Source organism: Orcinus orca, chromosome 15 (genome assembly GCF_937001465.1).
Source record: "Orcinus orca chromosome 15, mOrcOrc1.1, whole genome shotgun sequence".
Classification (NCBI taxonomy): Eukaryota; Metazoa; Chordata; class Mammalia; order Artiodactyla; family Delphinidae; genus Orcinus; species Orcinus orca.
This window is the reverse complement of record NC_064573.1, coordinates 39,449,919-39,472,177: the sequence shown is the minus strand read 5'-3', so window position 1 is coordinate 39,472,177 and position 22,259 is coordinate 39,449,919. Positions and strand designations below refer to the sequence as shown.

Sequence of the window (22,259 nt, the reverse complement as noted above, 5' to 3'; positions counted from 1 at the left end):
CTGTATTTTCTCACAAGTGCAATAAAATAAAAAAGTTTACAATGAATGTTTGAACAAATAAAAAGCTCAAAGCATAAAAGAAAGTCAAAATAAAAGAAATTCTCAAGAATTATATTTCTTGATGCTCCACCTTGCATAATGCTTATTATAATGTCTACTATTGTCAATTCTAGGATTTCATTTTGACTTATTTTGAATAACACTTTTACTCACATATTAATTTAGCATATGGTTATAAAATGCCTGTAAAACAGTGCTAAACTCCACAGAAGGTACATGAATGAACAAAAAACTCCAGCTAAAAAGGAGATCATAATCTAGTTAGGGGAGGGTGTCATAGGCAGGTTTAGCGATCATAATAAGAGAGAACTATTGATTAGAGACATAGAGCCCTGGATGTATGTAGTAGTCAAGAGTAGTAAATGGTCACTCTAGAGAGATGCAGAAAAGCTGCAGGAGAGAAGCTGTTTTAGCTGGGCCTTGAAGGACAAGTGTGAGTTTGGTATTGCAGAGGTAGAGGTAGGAAGGAGAAGACAAGGGAGGGGCCAGTGTGAGCAAAGGCATCAACGCAAGAAGACATGAGGCACATGGAGGAAAGTAGTGGGTGCTGTTGGACTGGAGGATGAGGATCCGGGGGGTGGGAGGTGGAGACCCCAGCAAGTGGTGGGTTTGGGAAGTTAGATTAAATTTCCTATTAAAGAGATTGGCCTCTAGGAGACCATGAGAATAACACAATGAAGGCTATGCTTTAGGGAGATTAATGTGGTAACGATATCCGAGATGGGAGTGCCAAGGCCATGAAGTGATTCAGGTGAGTGGTGCAAAGTGAGGAGGTCTTGAGTCAGGATGAGGTGTGGAAGCGGAGGAAAAGGCGGCCCCTAGGCCGTGTCTCAGACTGGGAGAGGATGGGCTCAGAAATGGCTCTGGTTGTTGAGGACATAGTTTAAACTCAAATGTTATTAAACAGAAACATGAATCAATTGTTATACAATTAATGTTAGTTAAGTTTCCTCCTTATTCTTAGTTCTAGAGCCAGTACAAAAGCCTCATGAAGGTCCTGGAGAAATGGGGAAACCAGTCGTCATTCCTAAAGAGGATCAAGAAAAGATGAAAGAGATGTTTAAAATCAATCAGTTCAATTTAATGGCAAGTGAGATGATTGCACTCAACAGATCTTTACCAGATGTTAGGTTAGAAGGGTAAGTACCTAGTGTGGTCCTAATAGTATTTAATATGAATGAAAAGTATGTTATGAATTCCCAATAAATTGCACTTTAGTGTTGACTCTTCTTAAAGTGATTGTTACATCACTAAGTTACTACTTACCCCCCCACTTAAATAATTAAATGCTGATAAAATAATACCTCAAGTTCTAGTGATCATTGGGACTATATATTTTAGGCTTTGGAAGATAATTGTTTATCTTGATAGATTAGTAGGGATTTTAAACTTCATTAACAAAACATTTATATAGTTAATTTTTTAATTTGAATTTTATTTTTTTATACAGCAGGTTCTTATTAGTTATCTGTTTTATACATATTAGTGTATACATGTCAGTCGCAATCTCCCAGTTCATCCCACCCACCCACCCCCGCCACTTTCCCCCCTTGGTGTATATAATTAATTTTTTACAAGATTCTTTTAAGTTGTGTGTAACTTAAAACGGTGAAGTATACAGTCATAAGCATACAGATTACTGAATTTTTACGTATGTATGTACCTGTCTAACCATCATCCAAATCAACTTATAGAACATTTCCATGAGCCCTGAAAGATCTCTTGTGTTCCTTTCCAGTCAGGACTCCCACCCCCAGGGGCAGCCATTGTTTTGATCTCTAAACATAGATTAGCTTTGCCTTTCTTTGAACTGTTTATAAATGGACCCATGCTGTTTATATTCTTTGGTGTCTCTGAGATCCATATTGTTGCATGTATCAGAAACTTATTCTTGTCCATTGCAGTGTTGTGGTTTGTTATGTGAATATACCATAGTTTATTTACATGTTGATAGATATTTGTGTTGTTTCCACTTATTGACTATTGTGAATAAAGGCTATGGTGACATTTCTGTGCACATTTTAGGAAGACTTAAGCTCTCATTTCTATTTGGTGTACGTATTGGGGAAAGAAATAGGGTATACACTTAAGTAGCTTTAGCACGTGCTGCCAAACATTTTTCCAAGATGGTTGTAGCAACTTACACTCCTACCAGCAATATAAGGCCCAGTTGTGCCATACGAAGAAGGTAATACAAGGTATCTGGACTAGAGGACAACAGGCCCAGTTAAAAGCAAGGGAACTGTACAGAGAAAGGTAGATCAAGTGAACATATACATTCTAGCTGTTGAGACCCCCTAGCCACCTTGCTTTCTGGGGCTCCCATTAATGCCAGCAGCCAGGCTTTATCCCTCCAGGCAGGAGATTGGAAGATCTTTATCAGCAGAATTGGACTAGCCCTAGAGAAAAGCAAAACAACTGCAAACACTGACATCAGAGATTCTCCAACTTAATAGCATAGCCTGATGACTCCAGTGGAGTATACTCATAGTCAGTAAGCCTCACTTAAATGTTCAGAGCTTATATTCAGGTTTTTGGCCTTCCATTTTTAGTAGTAGATGACCAAGGAATACTAGACATCACAGGAAACCCTCAAACATGTAAAATATAATTCAAAACTTTAAGCAACTTGGAGGAAGCAAAGCCTGACTATTCAGGGGGAAGAAAACTTAAAAAGAAATAATTAGTAATCCCAATGAAATAAGAAAACATATTACAACCATAAAACAAGAATAGGATACCATTCAAAAGATAGACTGAGAGGGCTTCCCTGGTGGCACAGTGGTCGAGAGTCCGCCTGCCGATGCAGGGGACACGGGTTCGTGCCCCGGTCCGGGAAGATCCCACATGCCGCGGAGCGCCTGGGCCCGTGAGCCATGGCCGCTGAGCCTGCGCGTCCAGAGCCTGTGCTCCGCAACGGGAGAGGCCACAGCAGTGAGAGGCCCGCGTACCGCAAAAAAAAAAAAAAAAAGACTGAGAGAACCAAAAAGAGCTTTTGGGAATTAAAACAAAACTCAATAGCAGGTTGGGAGGAAATCTTCCATAAAAATAGATCAAAGAGATGGACAATAGTAAAAGCTTATGAAATTGAATTGACTATCAATGAGGACCAATATTTGATTAATAGGAGTCTCAAAGAGAACAACAAAAAAGGTGAGGAGAGGGATAGGCAGGTGGGAAGGAGAAAATTTATCCACCAGATTTTCCAGAACTGGACTGTACAGGTTTTGGATTAAAAGACCATTAAGTTTTCAGGACAATAGATGAAAACAGACTGCACCCCCAAGGCATTGTGACTTTCAGAACACTGGCAATCATTCCCTGAAAAAGACCTCTTATAAGTTTCTCTTGAGAAGAGAGCAGATCACAATCAAAGGATTATTTATCAGAATATCTTCAAACTTCTCAGCAGCAACTCTGGAAACAAAGGAGCAAAATTCTAAAGGAAAATAACTTCCAACCTAGAATTCTGTATGCATCCAAATTAACAATAAAGTGCACAGGTTAAATAAGGACATTTTGGGAATGCAAGGTCTCAAAACATTGAACTGCCACCACATATCTTTTCTTGGGAAGTTACTGGCTTGTGCTCCACCAAAAGAGGACTTAAATCAAGGAAAAGGTTGACACAGGATGTAGAAGACGGGAGATCTGATGTGCGAGAGATGGTGGGAATCTCTGGAAGATGGTGTAAGGACAGCCATGGGTGAGAGTTGTGCAGGCAGAGAGGCAGCCAGCCCAGGTGGGAGCAGCTCAGAAAATGCTCACCAGGAGAGACTTCAAGGAGATGTTGAAGTCATACCTGATAAGGCTGGATGTCTTGGAGGGATTTAGACAATTGATGGAGAATTTGGGATTGAATTAGTAATAAGTACATAGAAAACCATCGCAAGAAAAAAATTAAACAATCATTAAATCCAGGGAAAATTTTTTAAAGTCGTTCAGAGAAGGCAAAGGTAATCATAGTTTATTACATGGCACAGCTATGAATAAGTCATAATAAGGTAACCATTGAATATTGTGCATGTAAAAATTAAACTGAGGGGCTATAGAGTATTCATCCAGCAAATTGGTTAAGTGGACATCAGTCAAGAGAAGCTTCATTGTAAACTTAGATTTTCACAAACTGTGTACTTTCCTGAGTAATTTAAGAATTATTGAAGAAAGCTAGACTCCTCAGGGAAGTCTCAGTTAAATTCAGTGATGTCTCCATTAAAAAGAACCTTAACTATTATTGTTTATAGTAGAGTTGTTTTTGCACTTTTAATAATTCCGCTAAATACATCACCACTCTCAACACATTTTATTGTTTATTTTTTAAAATCTTTTACATGGTTCTTGAAGATACTTTTACTAATGAGTAGCTTATAAGTATATTAAATATATTATAAACACTAGTTTTTGCACAGTGAACAACTTCATGATATGAAGATCAGTGTTTAAATGGTGTGATACGTGTGCTTGTGCACCAAATTTTGGGCTTGATGAGGACTTCTCAGACTTGAAAGAATCCTGCTTTGTGCTGGATTGCTAGTCCAGCTGCTAATACGCAGTCCTTCTGGCCAACCATTGGGTCTCTGGGATAGGGCTGCTTCATGGGGTGGCACAAAGTCACTACTACCACTGAATAGCCATTTTTTGCCTTCTTGTTCCATTTCTGTGCTTTTATCCTTTTTTTAAAAAAGTTTTGAAAAACTTTTTATTATGGAAATTTTCAAATATATACAAAAATAGAGATAATAGTCTGAACCCTAATGTATTCATCACCTTGCTTCAACAGTTCCTAAAAGTTCTCTTTTATACCCTCTAAGATGTCCTGCAACAATCTCCTTCTCCTGGTAGTTACACTTCTGTGTGGTCTCTTCCTATGTTGTGCTAGGGTTGGTCTGTATGGCCAGCAGTACAAGTGATGGAGTGTCATTTTCAGGACTGGGTTATAAAATACACTGTGGTTTCCAATTTGGTCTTTTATTCTCACTTGGAGCATTGACCCTGGGGTAAGCCAGCTGACATGACAGGAATGGCCCTGTGGAGAAGCCCACACGGTTTGTGGATTTTGGGGATCAACCAGGTGAGTGAGATTAGAAGCAGGTTTCCCAACCTCAGGCAAAGACCTAACCATTTGCAAATATTACAATATTTGTCTCTGAAAGATAGGACTCATAGAACAAAAAAAAAGGAAAGGGAAAAATCATGATACCATTTTTCATACCTAAAAAAAGTCTTAACAGTGATTCCTTGATAACATGAAATATCCAGTTAAATTTCCCTAGTTATGTCATATATTTTCCTTTTTTAAGAGTGTTTGTATCGGGATGCAAATAAGGTGCACACATTGCAACTGGTAGGTATCTATCTCAAGTGTCTCTTAGTCTGTAGTTTCCGTCTTCTTTTTTCCCTTACAGTTTATTATTTGAATACGAGGTAGAGCGTCTTACATCTTTCCTGAGTCTGCATTTTGCTGATTGCTGGTGCCATTGATTGTGTTCTTCTGTTTCCTCTCTTCCCTGTAGATTGGTAGGTTAAAGGCGTTTTGTACCAATATCCTTGAAGTCAAGTAAGTTGTGACCTATTAGACAGGCCTATTATATGTCCCATCAGTCTGTTTTCTATCATTGAAACTCCTATTAGCCAGGCATTGGACTGCTTGCATTGATTCTCTTAGTCCCTTTTATTTTTATCTTTTCTCATGTTTCTGTTCTACTTCCAGGGAGAAATGCTAGGCTACCTTTCAGCTATTCTTTTGAATTTTTTATTTGTTAAATTTTTAATTACTAAGTCGTTGCTGTTGTTTTCTGAATTAAAGATACCGACACAAAACCCTGCAACTTAACTTTTTTATTCACAGAAATATTTGTGAGATGTTTAGTATGTAACATTTTAATCTTTCTAGTTTTTAAAGTAATTTTAACTTTCGTTTACAAAATTATCAGTCCCATGAGGCAGGCTGCTGTTAAGTGCCTCAGAGAGATTGCTGTAGCCCAGGACAATTGAATCAGGTTTGAATCCAGGTCTTCTGACATTTAATTCCCTACTTTCTCTGCCTAATTGCTAAAGGTTTTTTTTTCTCATTTTCTTAACTATTACTTTTAATGTTAGATGAAATTCTGGAAACAGATTAAAATCATGTATTTAGTAGAATTCTGCTTATTTTCTCATGTTAGATAAGCTTCTCTAGATGATTTGGATTAACTTCTGGGAGTTGCTCTGCTTATAATTTTTAAGACTTAACGGTTTTATAATCTTTTAGGTGTTTTCAGTAACGTTGTTATAATTCTATAAATAGTAATTGGTAGTTCTAAGGCTATTATGTATTTTGTTTCCGTTAAATACAATTTTGAAAACAATATTCTAACATAAATTTTACTCTTTGTATCTGTATTTATCCTCTTATAGTATGATTTCTACCTGCTTCATGAAATGTAAATTTGTTATACAAGTTTAGTGAGTTCCCTGATTTTTTGTTTTGTCTGTTGCCTCAAAGACACACGTGATAATTAGCAGTTTAAAAATATGCCTTAAAATATTTATCTTGAAGTATTTTTTCTTTTGTGGTTTTTTTTTGGCTGCTTCGGTTGCTGTGGGTGGGCTTTCTTTAGTTGTGGCTAGCGGGGGCTACTCTTTATCGTGGTGCGCGGCCTTCTCATTGCGGTGGCTTCTCTTGTTGCGGAGCATGGGCTCTAAGCGCGCGGGCTCAGTAGTTGTGGCTCGCGGGCTCTAGAGCGCAGGCTCAGTAGTTGTGGCGCATGGGCTTCGTTGCTCTGCAGCATGTGGGATCTTCCCAGACCCGGGATCGAACCCGTGTCCCCTGCATTGGCAGGCGGATTCTTAACTACTGCGCCACCAGGGAAGCCCTCTTTTGCATTTTCCATCTTTCACTAGTGATCTCTCAGAAATTTTATTCTTTGGAAAACATAGCTTTCTCTTTCCTTATTTTAGCTATTAATTTTTTTGAATGAAATAGTCTAAACATTCAGAAAGCTATAGGAGATAAAGTTTTGTATCAAACACTAACTTCATTGAATTTTAACAAGTTGCCATATTCTCTTCATATTTTGTTTTTAAAATAAAGCTTTACAGCTACTGTTGAAACCATTTGTGTACCCCTCCCCAGTTGTATTCCATTCCTCTCTAACCATAGGTCTGATTTTTTGCATTTATCATTACTCTGCATGTTTATCTATCTATTATCTATCTACCTAAATAATATATAGTTTCATATTTTTAACAACAAATTCTAGCATAGCATATGCACATATTCTTCTGCAACTTTAAAATTGTTAAAGCATTGATTTTGAAATTTGGCCATATCATTACATGTAGTTCTAGGTCATTCATTTTAACTGCTTTGTAGAAGTCCATTGTGGGAATATACACCATAATTTATCTATTTTGCTTTTGCTTAGATGTATATACTTTACAGTTACAGAATGTCTATAAATATCCTGTTTAAACAAGCATGTATTCTCTTGTACAGATGTAACAGTTTTCTGTGGAACAGTGCTTTCCAAATTGTAGGTCATGACCCCTTAGTCATTAATGATCATGAGATCAATTTAGAACACCTTAGGCCTGAAGTGTTTTTTTTTATGGTATTTCATACACAATGTGAATACCTGTTAGCATTTTAATTAGTGAAATAGAAGATATCGGAGTGTATCTCATGTAATAAAAGTTTTTTTTCATTAATCATTGTTTCAGAATGTATGTTTTAGGGTGACTTAAAATGTATTTGTTACCATGTGTTATGGTCAGTTGCACAGAGATGCGAAATAATCGTGTTGAGAGGAATGCACTTTTTAATTTCATTTGATGTTTTTAAAAATTGCTCCCACTGTGGTTTCACCAGTTTACATTTTCAAACTGCAGTGGATGAGAGATTACGTTGCTCTGCATATTCATGCAGAGGATAGTAGTGGCATGAGTGAGATATAATAGTGTCATGGAAGAGGCTGGCACAGGTGAAGTTTTCAAATTCTGATTGTATGTTTAAGATGGAAGCTCTCAGAACGCTGACAGGTTGGATGTGGAGTAAAAGAAAAAAGGAAAAGTTAAGAATTTAGGCCTGATTAGCTATCTGAATTAAAGTGATACTTGCCAAGATGGAAAGGAGAGTAGAAATATGGGAATAGAAATCAAGAATTGTTGGCACATATTTATAAAATCCTGGAGTTCAGGGGAGGGGTTGAAGCTGGAGTCATTAAGGGATAAGAGAATTTAAAGTCACGGGACTGATTGACAGCCACTGAAGTGGATGAGGTGAAAAAGGGGTTAGGGAGCTAATGTTCCAGCCTTCGAAGATTGAGAACAGGAAGAAGATCTAGCAAGAGGCTGGGAGAGGTGAGGTAATGTTTCAAGGGGGAAGTGGCCAGCTGTGTTAAATGCTGCTGAGAGGCTAAGTTGAGATCTCTAAACTGACCGACAGTTTCAGTTTGTGGAGAGGCTGTTGGACAGGATTGTTTCTGTGGAGTGATAGGCAATGAAACCGTGGCTTAAAAGAATGGGGAGACTTTCCATTTCTGTAATGGTGGCCTTGGTGATCTGGACCAACTCTCCAGATGAGAACATCTAGAGAGTTAGAAAAATCATCCTCTTGAAAACATCCAGAGGTTAGAAAGCACAGCTTAGAAGGTAGTGAAAAATTACAGAGCCAACATCTGGGAGAAGATGGAAACCCAGAGAAATGAGCATAGAATTTGGAGGCTACTTTTTATCTAGAGGCATCTGCTGAATCCAAAAGGTATATACTGAGAAACTAAATAGTGCTTTTGACAGGAAAGAAAAGATATTGGGAGCAAGAGGGACTTAATGAGGTGCTGGCCGTGTTCTGTTTCTTCACCTGAGTCATGATTACATGAGCATTTGCTTGTGATATCTCATTCGCTCTAAATTTATGTTTTTTGCACTCTGTTATGCTTCCCATAAAATCAACTTGAAAAAAGAGTGGGAGAAACAAAGTGGGAGGGAAGCAGTGGAGACAGCAAGTATAGCAGTGCTTTTGAGGTGTAATTGTTGGAAAAAGAGAAATGGGGCAGTTAGCTGGGGAGATTGTGCAATCAGGGGAGACATTTTCTTTTTCTTCTGTAATATGGCATATAGTACAGTATGGTTGTATGTTGATAGAAATGATCCCATTGAGGGAAAGTTTGAGAGGGGAGTATTACAGCAAGAGCATTCAACTTGAGCAGGTGAGAAGGAATGTAGTTGGCTTCAGACAGGAACAGGGATAATGCAGACATTGTATAATGGGGAAAAGGCACAATGTTTATGATCACAGATGTCTACAGGATGGTCAGTGTGTTGATGGGAGTATGGAAATCCTCATCTGATGGCTTTTTTCAGTGAAATTAGAAACAAGGTTCACACCTGTGAGTGAGGAGGGTAAGAAAGGTATTGGGAATCTCAGGAGATGTGGAACAGTTTGCAGGGTTGTTAACTAGGACATGTAGTGGGAACACTGGATAGCGCTGAGAGCCTCCTTGAGGTTTGTGTTTGTAAATTGAAAATGAGACCATTCAGCATGCTCATACGTTTTCTTTAGCCATATTCAGCAGCCCTAGTGCAGATGCAGAATCAGCAGAAAGTTGGATTTAGCTATTGGGATATTGCCAAGCGAGTGAGATAGAATAGGGAGATACAAGACAGTGATTATAATAAAGAGTCCTGGAAAACATGCAGAGGGTCACAGAAAGTAAAAGGATGGAAGGGTCTGGATTTGAGATCCCAATGAAGAAAGCTAAGGATCTGGGATTATTGGAGTAACTGAGTGGGAACAAGCCAGGATGTCAGGGGGAGGGAGTGGGGATGGGAGATGGAAGGAGCAATGGTGACCAGAGATTGGGATGCTTAAAAAGGAGATTATCAGTAATGATGTGGTCTAAGGGTATAGCATGAAAGTAAGTGGATGAGATATGCTGGAGGAGAGCAGAGCAGAGCAAAGATCTGAGAGGCCAAGTGTTGATAAATCGACTGCATGGAAACTAAAATGACTGATAATGTGATGACAAGACTAGTGATGGAATTGGTAGGGAAGGTGACAGATGAGTGTACCAAGGATGGGTTGGCAACTTCTGATAGCACCTTCTTTAAAGGACCTGAGGCTTCTTAGGGAAGAGGGAGAAACATAAGTCTTAAAATAGCGATGAGGAACAAGGGAGATACTTGACCCCACTTCCAGACTCTGGTGCAAGGGATGTTGAAGAAAAGCTAGCCTTCTCTTGAAAGACCACTCAGAAGGCAGTATTCTTGGTGATATTTTAATTAGTGTAGAATATGAAGGGAATATTCAGAGAATAGATTGTGAATATTCGGGAACTTTGCTAATGACAGTAACCATGAATTCCAGAGAGCACAGTGGAAAGGTTTAGAGATTATGAGCTTTAGTTAGCCAAATCGCAATTAGAATTTGGGTAATTCACGATGACTTGGAAGGCTTGGGTTTTTTGTTATTTGTTCATAGCATTATCTTCAGTACCTAATGCTTTTAAAACATTTTCACTAGATCTGTAATTATGTGTCTATTCTCATTTCTAATACTGTTTGTTTCTTTTCTCTTTTTTCCTTAGGCAGTCTTGCTAGTGGTTTGTAGTTTTTAAGTTTTAAAAGAGGAGTAGCTTTTCCTTTTGTTTATTCAGTTTTTTAAAACTTGTTTTCTATGTAATTATCTTTCTTCTATTTTGTGTTTAATCTGTTTTCTCACTTGCTTAGTTAAATGCTTAACCTGTTAATTTAAAATATTTTTGTTTTCTAATGAATTCACTAAAGACTCTAAATTTACATCTGTGAATCATGTCAGTGTACCCTGCTAGTTTTATATGTAGTACTTTCATCCTAATTCATTTACAAGTAGTTTGTAATTTCCATTTGATTTCTATTCAACCCAGGATGACTTAGAAGTAAATTTTAAAATTTCTATGTACATTTCTTTTTGCCTTTTGATTTTCTCATTTTTGTTATTGATTCCTAGATTAATGATCAGTAAAGATTATCTTTTTGAAATGTGTTGAAACCTTTGTGATCTAGAAAGTGTGCAGGGTTTTTTAAATGTTTCCTCTGCAGTTGAAAATAACATGGTCTGGTTGCCTGTTACTTTTGTTTTTTTCTGTTTTAGTGTGCATACTCTATTAGATTCTGATTAAGTTGTATAAAAAAAGAACTCCCACTATGATCGTGGATTTGACAATTTCCCTAACTCATTCTGTTAGTTTATTTTTCAAGGCTGAATCGTTGGATGCATTTAAGACAATTTACTCTGTGTGTGTGTGTGTGTGTGCACGCACGCGTGCACGTGTGTTTTTTAAACTCAGTGTTGGCATATCTTTATTGACTTTCTTCCTCCTGATTTTGATATTGTTACATCACTTTTAGTCTAACGTTTTCCTGGTATGTCTTTTTTCTTTTTCTGTTTTTTTACTTTGAGGCATCTGTATGATTTTTGTTTTAGGTATATCTCTAAATGGCTGAATTTTATATTTTTAAATCATATAATCTTTGTTTTTAATAGTTGAGTTTGATGCATGTATATTTATTGTGACTATTGATATATTTAGACTTATTTCTTTTAGGTTGAACCATATGAAATTGATATTCATTTTTGACCTATGAAAATGACAGCTTTATAAAGTTCCATCTAAATAAATCTTGTTTTTTGTTTACCATCATTTTTTTTCTTCCTTTCCTGCATTGCTAATTGATAACATTTTTAGTATTCATGTTTTTCTCTCTCTTGGTTTGGAAACTTCACATTTTATTTTTATTCCTTTAGTGGTGAGATCTGGGCACATTGTAATGTCTGTCAAGGTGTGAATTCATCTACATGCTCAGTGTACATAGTGTACTTTTGATCTGAGCATTCATGTTCTTCACTTCTAGAACATTTCTAGTTGTAATCTCAGATTTTGCTGTGTCACCATTCCCTCTGGTCTGTTCTTCTGGAACTGCTCGTGTGCATATACTAGAGCTTCTTAATGTATACTCTTATTTTTTCTCCTTTTTTGAATTGTATCTAGGTGAATTTCTCATTAATGTCTTGATGCTGGCAAAGTCTGGATCTGCCATTATTGGCTGTGTGGCTTTGGACAAGTTACTTCACCTTTCCGTACCTCAAGATCCTTATCTGTACAATCTGGACAGTAATAAGAGCTGCTGGGAGGCTCTGTAGTGCTTTGAATACTCACTGTCCTAGGATGTAGAGAAGGCCTCTGTTCAGGGAGAATGAGCTCCTGGTCCCAGTGTAGTTCTCAGGAGAAGCTTACTCCAGGCATGCTTTTCCATCCTCACTCTTTTTCACTCACCACTGTCTGGCTTTTGAAGTGTATTCACAATGAAATGTGAAATGAGAACTATCAGCCTATATTTAAATATCCCTACATTGAGATGGATGAAACTGGCCAGCATGTGGTTTTCAGACCGATTCCCAGAGGCGGAAGGAGTAGTGTGGGACAGCCCCTAGGGAGCAGCTTTTTCACCCCCTTATCTGAATCCGGAAAAGCCTTGGTTGTTCTAAGCTGTAGGGTTAACTGGTAGTATAGCTGGAGTGTCCAGATCACCCTGTGTGAGAACCTTTACTGCCTTGTAGGGTCTCCAGGGGCACATTTCTGAAGGCAGCTGGAGGAAAGAATAACATTGTTCCAGTGTCAAGAAGAGTTCAATAGAATTAACAAAGAGTTCTCTTTGTAATGTGTAATCTTAGGGAAAGAGATTAATACAAATTCAAAGCACCTAATTTGTCAATTCCATCCTATATAATTAGTCTCAGATGCTTAAAAAGTAATAATACCACTTATTGAGTGTTTATTATGTACCCAGAACTATACACATTATCCTATTTAAACAGTTGAGCAAAATGGTAGTAGTATACCCAGTTTACAGATTGGTAAACTCAGTTTAGGGAGATTAAATAATTTATGCAAAAGTATGATCAAGAAGTGACTCAAGTGAAATGTGTCAATGATAAAACATGTAATCTTAGTCACTGTGCTTGGCCATCACTTTTATGGTTAGATCTTCATTGATCTTGCCTGAATGAGAGTACATGGAGGAGAAATTATGTAACATTGCCAAACACTGCCAGACAGTGTTTTAACTTGTCGTTGATAAATGGTAGTGTCAGGTAAATTTGGTGGGTGACAAAGAATACTCTGAAAATCATACTCAAAGGGACATGGAGATGAGGGATAGGTTATTTGTGCATATTCACCTTGATTTGGAATCAAGCTACTTCATTTCTGTAAGCCTCAGTTTTCCCATCTTTAAAATTGGGAGAATAATACCTCTGTCTTAGGGTTGTTGTAAGGATAAAGTGGGATAATGCCTATAAAACTTCTAATGCCATTTCACTCCCTAAGAGGTTTAGGATAAGTACAGTGGGACTTTAACTGTTGAAAAATCATAGAAATAATAATTATCAAGGGAATGCTGTTGTTCTGTATTCCTGAATTTTTAGGTATTTGTGTGGATTGATTCTCTGGTAAGCCTAGTCTTGCTGAGTTGAACACTATCCTAAGCAATTTTATTAATGTCTTTATTTCCTGAAACACTGCTGAGTCACTCAGGCAGGCACTCGAGCTAACTCTCAGACCACATAGTGAATTTCATGCATTAGAATTTATTCAGTAATCCTCTCACTCGCTTATAAAATGAGTACTCATTATGCAGGACATCTTTTAATTAATATCGTATATAGGGACATAAATGAAACCACTCGTGTTTTCACTCATTGTTTAAAAATTATAAAAATGGGATTTTCAATCTACTCTAGTATATAACTCACTCCCATTAATAGCATCAGCCCACTATAGAAGTGATGGTGTAGTCTGAAACACGTGCCATCTCCCCTCATCCTTTCTCAGTCTGTGCTCTCTGCCAAAACAAAGGAGTAAACTAAGAGAAAGACATGCTGTATAGAAGAGAGGAAATCCAGTGTGCAGAGAGAGAACAGAATCCTGGGCAGGGCTGGGGGCCAGACGGCAAAGGGAGAGCCTCAGATGACAGTGGTGCGGGCATGGAGGGAGGCAGCCCAGAAAACCTCAGGAGAGATTGCTTTAAGAAGATTCCTATACTATATTGATAGTTGGTGCTTCTGAACACCTTAAGAGACTTTTAGACAGTTTGTAGAGAGTGTGGGTTTGAATTAGTGACAAGTACATAGAAAACTAAGGAAGAGTGGGGGGATAATCGATGGTGAAGTGGAGGGGAATGTTGTGCAGAAAGAGGAAAATTATTAATAATATATGACTCAGCTATGAATAGCATTTTTTAAATTTTTATTTATTTATTTATTTATTTTTGGCTGTGTTGGGTCTTCGTTGCTGTGCGCGGGCTTTCTCTAGTTGCAGTGAGCGGGGGCTACTCTTCATTGCAGTGTGCAGGCTTCTCATTGCAGTGGCTTCTCTTGTTGCGGAGCACGGGCTCTAGGCGCGCAGGCTTCAGTAGTTGTGGCACACAGGCTCAGTAGTTGTGGCTCTCGGGCTCTAGAGCGCAGGCTCAGTAGTTGTGGCGCACGGGCTTAGTTGCTACATGGCATGTGGGATCTTCCCGGACCCGGGCTCGAACCCATGTCCCCCTGCATTGGCAGGAGGATTCTTAACCACTGCGCCACCAGGGAAGCCCTATGAATAACATTTTACATAGCTCTAATATACATTCAGGAGTGATGTATCCAAATTTATAATATAATTTTGGGAGACTGAGAGACTAGCAAGTGTATGTGTTGGGGGAGATAGGAGTGAGATAAATCCTCATATTCTGTAGTAAGAAGTCAATACATTATATCTACAACTAGAGAAAAATGAAGTAAAAATGCAGATATAGTACTTAGAATTATGTCTGCTCTATGAGAAGGGAGAAGTGGCAAAGAGGTGAGGGAACAGCCTTTTTTAAAAATAGATCTTTATTGGAGTAGAATTGCTTCACAATACTGTGTTAGTTTCTGTTGTACAGCCTTTTTAAACAAGCTTTTGACAGCTTATTTTTTAAGTATGTACATGTCCTTTGATCAAAATTAAACCTAAATAAAGATGCTCAGCTAATTCTGATCTCTGCAGACATCCCACCTCCCAGAGACTCATTACTCCAATCTAGTGCTTCTCAAACTTGCTAGGGTAGGAGAGGAGGGAGAAAGGAAATAAGGCTGGGAATGTGGATGTGGAATTAAATCTGTCTCTGACCTTTGGTCACCCCTTACTAGTTTCCCAGACCAGAAGGAGAGAGCTTATCTTGGGACTCCTTCTTTGTGCTTCTAGTGCATGCTTCCAGTTGTGGAACTGCCTTTGAGTGCAGCCTGACTAATGCCAGAGGGGGAAAAATGGAAAACTCACCACTGGTTAGATGGAACTTCAAATTCTAGTCTCCTTCACCAGTTGACCTGCTACCATTTACATTTCAGTGTCCCCTCAGACAGCTGCTCCATGTATTCTGTCCAGGAGTTACGGTACCACCCACTGGGAGTAACAGAGTGGAGTGCACTTACTCCATCTTTCCTGGAGCCAGAAAATGCACCCATTTAAAGTGAATAATTCAGTGATTTTGAGTAGATTTTCAGAGTTATGCAAGTATCACCACTTGTAGAAAATTTCCATCACCCCAAAAAGGTCTGTGGTGTGCATTTGTAGTCACTCTCCATTCCCACTCTCAGCCCTAGGATTAAGTTATCACCAATGTACTCTGTGTATATAGATTTGCCTTATCTGGATATTTCATATAAGTGGAATCATATAATATGAAGTCTTTTGCGTCTGGGTTCTTTGACGGAGGATAATGTTTCTGAGATACTCCCGTGTTGTAGCATGTATCCTTTGTTCCTTTTTATTGCCCAGTGTTATTCAGCTGTATGGATAAAACACATTTATTTCTCCTGTCACCAGTTGATGAACATTTGAATTGTTCCCCTTTTCTGGCTATTATGAATAATGTTTCTGAGAACATTTGTGTTACAGGTGTTTGTGTGGATATATAGTTTTGTTTTTCTTGGGCAAATTCCTGATTGCTGGGTCATATGATAACTTTAACTATTTAAGAAATTGCCAAACGATTTTCCAGAGTGGCTGCAGCATTTACATTCCCACCAGCAATGTATGAGGGTTCTAGTTTCTCCACATCCTCACCAACACTTCTTTTTGACTCTTTTTTTTACTATAGCCATTCTACTAGGTATGAACTGGTGTTTCATTGTGATTTTAATTTGTGTTTCTCTAATGATTAATGATATTGGGGATCTTTTCATGTACTTATCAGCCATTCTTATATCTTTGATGAAATGTTTCTTCAAATATGTTGCCCATTTTAAATTGGATTGTTTGTCTTCCTGTTACTGAGTTGTAAGAGTTCTTTATGTATTCTGGATACAAATCATTTATCAGACATATGATTTCCAAATATTTTCTCAGTTTGTGGCTTGTGCTTTACATTTCCTTAATGGTAACTTTAGGCACAGAATGTGCTTAATGGCACACAAATAGTTAATTTTAATGAAGTCATATTTATCAGTTGTTTCTTTTACGGGTTATGCTTCTAATGTTATCACACTTCATGGTACAAGACTGGAATCTTACCCCTGAGATCAGAAATAAGGAAAGGATGTCTACTTTCCACTTCTGTTTAAAATTGTACCAGTCCAAAACTTGCACCGGTGCTGTGGGTACAGAAGGAGAGCCCCAGAAGAAGCCCTCTCTGGGCTGGGATACAAGAAGAGGGTCTCTTAAGGGTTAGAGAGTGGAGTAAAACCCTTATTTCTCCCCTAACCCATCTCTTTAAAAAAATTTTTTTTACCCGCCCCACAATCTCAGCCCCTAGGCAGTATTGCCAGGCAGCACAGCCATGAGCAGTGGCCAGGGAAGCAACTAAACATCTGAGGGGAATTGTCTCTGACTAGAACAACTCTGGTGTCCGGAGCATGGGTAGAATTCCCATTGCTTTTCTTTTTCTGTCTCCGACAGCATGACCTGGAACACAGGACAGTCTTGGGAAGTATGCAGCAGAGGGAGGAAACTAAAGCCTCTGCTTTCTAACTATGTTGGAAGACTCAACATAAAAGATGTCAGTTCTCCCCAATAGATGTTTGGTGAAATTCCATTCACAATCCCAGCAAGGGATTTAAGTTTTTATTTGAAAAGGCAAGGGAAATAGAATAGATAAAATAATTTTGAAAAAGATGAATAAAGTTGGAGTAAATACAGTACCCAATTTAAAGACTTTCTATAAAGCTGCAGTAGTCAAGACAGTGTGGTGTTGGCAGAAAGATAGATATATAGATTAGTGGAACAGGACAGAAAACTCAGAAATAGACCCATATAAATATGGCTATTTTTTTTTAATTGAAGTATAGTTGATTTACAATGTTGTGTTAGTTTCAGTTGTACAGCAAAGTGATTCACTTTTATGTATTCATATTCTCTTCCATTATGGTTTATTATAAGACACTGAATATAGTTCCCTGTGCTGTACAGTAGGACCTTGTTACCTGTTTTTTGTATAGTAGTTTGTATCTGCTAATCCCAAACTCCTAATAATACCCCTCTCCCAGGCCCTTTCCCCTTTGGTAACCATAAGTTTGTTTTCTATGTCTGTGAGTCTGTTTTTGTTTTGTAAATAAGTTCATTTGTGTCATATTTTAGATTCCACATATAAGTGATACCATGTAGTATTTGTCTTTCTGACTTATTTCACTTAGTATGATTATCTCTAGTTCCATTCATGTTGGTGCATATGGCATTATTTCATTCTTTTTTATGGCTGAATAATATTCCATTATATACAATACACATGTACACGCACAAATACATACATATGTATGTATTTATGTATATACCGCATCTTCTTTATCCATTCAGCTGTCAGTGGACATTTAGGTTGCTTTCATATCTTGGCTATTGTAAATAGTGCTGCTGTGAACATTGGGGTGCATGTATCTTTCTGAATTAGAGTTTTCTCCAGATATATGCCCAGGAGTGGGATTAGGCTGTTTGATTTTTGACAAAGGTAAAAAGCCATTCAATAGAGAAAAGATTTTCTCTTCAACAAATGGTGTTGGAACAGTTAGAAATTCATATGCAAAAACATGATTCTCAACCTGAATCTCATGTATTATATGAAAATTAACTCAAATTTGATCATAGATCTAAATCTAAAACCTAAAATATTATAATTTTTAGGACCAATATTCAGGACCTTACATTAGGCAGAGAGTATTTAGACATGACATCAAAAGCATGATTTCATCAAGGAAAAAATTGGACTTCATTAAATTTTAAAATTTTCACTCTGTTAACACTGTTAAGAGAATCAAATGACAAGCAACAGACTGGGAGGAAATATTTATAAACTGGATCTCCAACAAAGGGCTTGTGTCTGGAATACACAAAGGACTCTCAAACATCAACCCTTACTCCAATGAAGATGTTAAAAAATAAAAACAATTTTTTTTAATTAAAACATTCAGGGGCTTCCCTAGTGGCGCAGTGGTGAGAATCTGCCTGCTAATGCAGGGGACGCAGGTTCGAGCCCTGGTCTGGGAGGATCCCACATGCCACGGAGCAGCTGAGCCCATGAGCCACAACTACTGAGCCTGCGCGTCTGGAGCCTGTGCTCCGCAACAAGAGAGGCCGCGATAGTGAGAGGCCCGCGCACCGCAACGAAGAGTGGCCCCCGCTTGCCACAACTAGAGAAAGCCCTCGCACAGAAACTAAGACCCAACACAGCAAAAATTAATTAATTAATTAATAAACTCCTACCCCCAACATCTTTTAAAAAAAACAAAAAATTCAACCCAGTTAAAAAAAAAATTGAATGCAATAGAAAAGTTGTCAGCAGATTTGACACTTCACCCAGGATGCTGTATGAATAGCAAATGAGCACATGAAAAGACACCAACCATTGGAGAAATGCCAGTTAAAACCATAATTAGATACCGCTCTATACCTATTTAAATGGCTAAAATAAAAATACTGCCAGCATCAAGTACTGACAAAGATGCAGAACAATTGGAACTCTCATATATTTCTGGTGGGAATGCAAAAATAATACAGTCTCTCTGGAAAAGTTTGGCAGTTTAAAAGTTACACTTACATTGTTACACTTACCATGTAATCCAGCTAGCCCATTACTGAATATTTACTCTAGAGAAATGAGAACATGTTTACACAAAAAGTTTTTTTTTTATTGGAGTATAATTGCTTTACAATGTTGTGTTAATTTCTGCTGCATAGCGAAGTGAATCAGCCATACGCATACACACATCCCCTCCCTCTTGGACTTCCCTCCCCCCACCCCAGCATCCCACCCAGCTAGGCCATCACATAGCACTGAGCTGAGCTCCCTGTGCTATACAGCAGGTTCCTACTAGCTATCTATTTTGCACATACTAGTGTATTTATGTCAAACCTAATCTCAACACAAAAGACCCCGAATAGCCAAAGCAATCTTGAGAAAGAAAAACGGAGCTGGAAGAATCAGGTTCTCTGACTTCAGACTATACTACAAAGCTACAGTAATCAATACAGTATGGTGCTGGCACAAAAACAGAAATATAGATCAGTGGAACAGGATAGAGAGCCCAGAGATAAACCCACACACCTATGGTCACCTAATCTATGACAAAGGAGGCAAGAATATACAATGGAGAAAAGACAGCCTCTTCAATAAATGGTGCTGGGAAAACTGGACAGCTACATGTAAAAGAGTGAAATTAGAACACTCCCTAACACCATACACAAAAATAAACTCAAAATGGATTAAAGACCTAAATGTAAGACCGGACACTATAAAGTTAGAGGCGAACATAGGAAAAACACTCTTTGACATAAATCACAGCAAGATATTTTTTGACCCACCTCCTAGAGTAATGAAAATAAAAGCACATGAAAATTTGTACATGAATATTTATAGCAACCCTATTCATAATGGCCAAAAAAACTGGAAAGAACAGGTGAATGAAGAAACAAACTAATATATCAGAATGGAGTACTATTCAGCAATAAAAAATAACAAACTTCTGGTACAACAACTTAAAGGAATCTCAGAGATATTGTCCTGGGTGAAAGAAAGATTATACACCTCATTCATGACATTTATGAAAACACAAAACTATAGTAATGGAGAACAGATGTCGGTTGCTGGGAGTGTTAGGTGTAGGGGGAGGGTGTGAGTATAAAAGGATAGCACAAAGGAGTTCTTTGGCGAGATGGAACTGTTCTGTTTTCTGATTTTGGTGATAGTTTTATGAATCTATACACATACTAAAACTCATAGAACTTTTCACCACCACCCCAAAAAAAGGTCATTAAAAAAATGACATAATACCAACTGTTGGTGAGTATGTGGAACAACTGGAACTCTTAACAGACTGATGGTGAGAGTGAAAATTATTACACCCTCTTTGGAAACCTGTTTCACAGTATTTACTAAAGCTGAGCTTATATATCCTTTATTGCCCAACAGTACAGAAATGTATACATGTCGTCACCAAAAGACATGCACATGAATATTATCACAGCACTATTCATTGTAGCCCAGACTAGAAAGTACTCTAATGTCCATCAATGGTGAATGGAAAAATATGTTATGATTATGTTATGATTATGTATTCATATAATGGAATACTGTGCGGCAGTATAAATAAACTATTGCATACAACAATATGGATGATACATAACCACACTGTTGAATGAAAGAATTCAGACATAAAAGGATGCTCTGTATCGATAGCTCCCAAAGTGTGGTCTGAGACTTCTGGGGTCCTTGAGGTCCTTTCAAGAAGTCTGCAAGGTCAAAACAGTTTTCATAATATTACTAAGATATTATTTACCCTTTCTGCTCTTAATCAACTAGTGTGCAGTGGAGTTTGAGAGGCTGTGTGGGTCAGGGTCCAGGTGGGAGTCAGAAATCACACAATAATTTGAACAGAGACGTTTTAATATAAATAATTACTAACTATAATGGGATTAACTATAAGGGAGTATAGATAGTAGTAAAGGAAGGAAAATTATTAAGGAAGGAAAACCTTTGGAAGGGAGACCCCCTCCATAAGGCTGGGTTTCAGACCTCTTTGGAGAAGTTTCTGTAGATGGTAGAGAACTTTGCTAGTTACCCCTGGCCAGACCTGGTTCACAGTACCCTCCAGAATGGGGACTGGTAAGGCAGGGTAACAAGCATAAAATACACTTCAGAGCGCATTTGGGCAGGAAATCAGAGCCAGAACTGCCAAACAGCAACCACCGCTCCTGGCTTTAGGCAACCAACTCTGGGAAGCCAACTGCTGGGGTACCTGGGAGACTTACTCAGAGTCTGCCTGTGGGGTGCTACTCATGCGTTTGGGTGTCTTCCACACACTCCAGTAGCAGCCACCCTATAGGAAGGAGAAGAAAACAAATGGAGGCATGCTAGAACCAGGAAGGGAGGTTTCTTCCTCCGGCAGTGTCCCTCCAGCACCCTCGACTGTCAAAGCTTATGTATGCATCTTGCCGACTGCAAAGGAGATATGCTTATAGGAGCCAGTTACACTATCGCAGAGCAGGCAGTGAAGGATATATTTGGAGATAAGAGGCAATAAATTCTTAGTGGGTTACTATATGAAAGTGATAAATCATCTCTTTGATAGCTACTGTAATATGTGTTTGTGGATTCTTCATTTTAAAATTTTGTTTTAATTTATAATGTAAATATTAATAGCTATAACCCATAGACAGAAGAACTTTGGGATCCTCAATTTTTAAATGTGTAAAGGGGTTTTGAGTCAAAAAGTTTGAGAACCACTGCTCTATATTATTTCTTTTAAATAAGCATTTAAAGAAAGAGGTAAAAATCATCTGTAGTGTTAGAGGTCCAGAGGAGTGGTTACCTTGGGAAGGGGCAGAAAGGAAGCCTCTGGGGTGTTGGTAATGGTCTGTTTCTTTATCTGGGTGCTGACTCCTTGATGCAGTCACTTTGTGGAAACACATTCACCTGTATACTTATGGTTGTCAACTTGTTTGAATGTATATTATATTTCAGTAAAAAGTTAAGACTCTTCTTTTTCCTCTCTTCCTAACCCACATCCTGTTGTTAAATCTGTGTGTGGTGTTTTTGCTTTGTTTTGTTTGCTTTTCAAGTAGCACAACCTTACACTGGCTAATTTTCATCCCTGAGGATGAAAGACTCAGTTGGGACAGGGTGGAAGAAAACTGCTTCATAGTACTGCCTGTGCTTATCCTCAGCTCTGTGCTCCC

The 22,259-nt window shown here is 38.2% G+C and overlaps 1 protein-coding gene across 4 annotated transcripts in view; it reads left to right on the top strand.

Annotated features, from left to right (window-relative positions):
* The window catches only part of GALNT1 (polypeptide N-acetylgalactosaminyltransferase 1), a 208,833-nt gene that overhangs the window by 147,860 nt on the left and 38,714 nt on the right, over window positions 1-22,259 (top strand). For all 4 annotated transcript variants that reach the window (XM_049697984.1, XM_049697983.1, XM_049697985.1 and 1 more), the window contains one exon: window positions 1,025-1,199. In XM_049697984.1, the coding sequence (XP_049553941.1) occupies window positions 1,025-1,199 (175 nt within the window). The remainder of the gene's footprint in view (window positions 1-1,024; window positions 1,200-22,259) is intronic.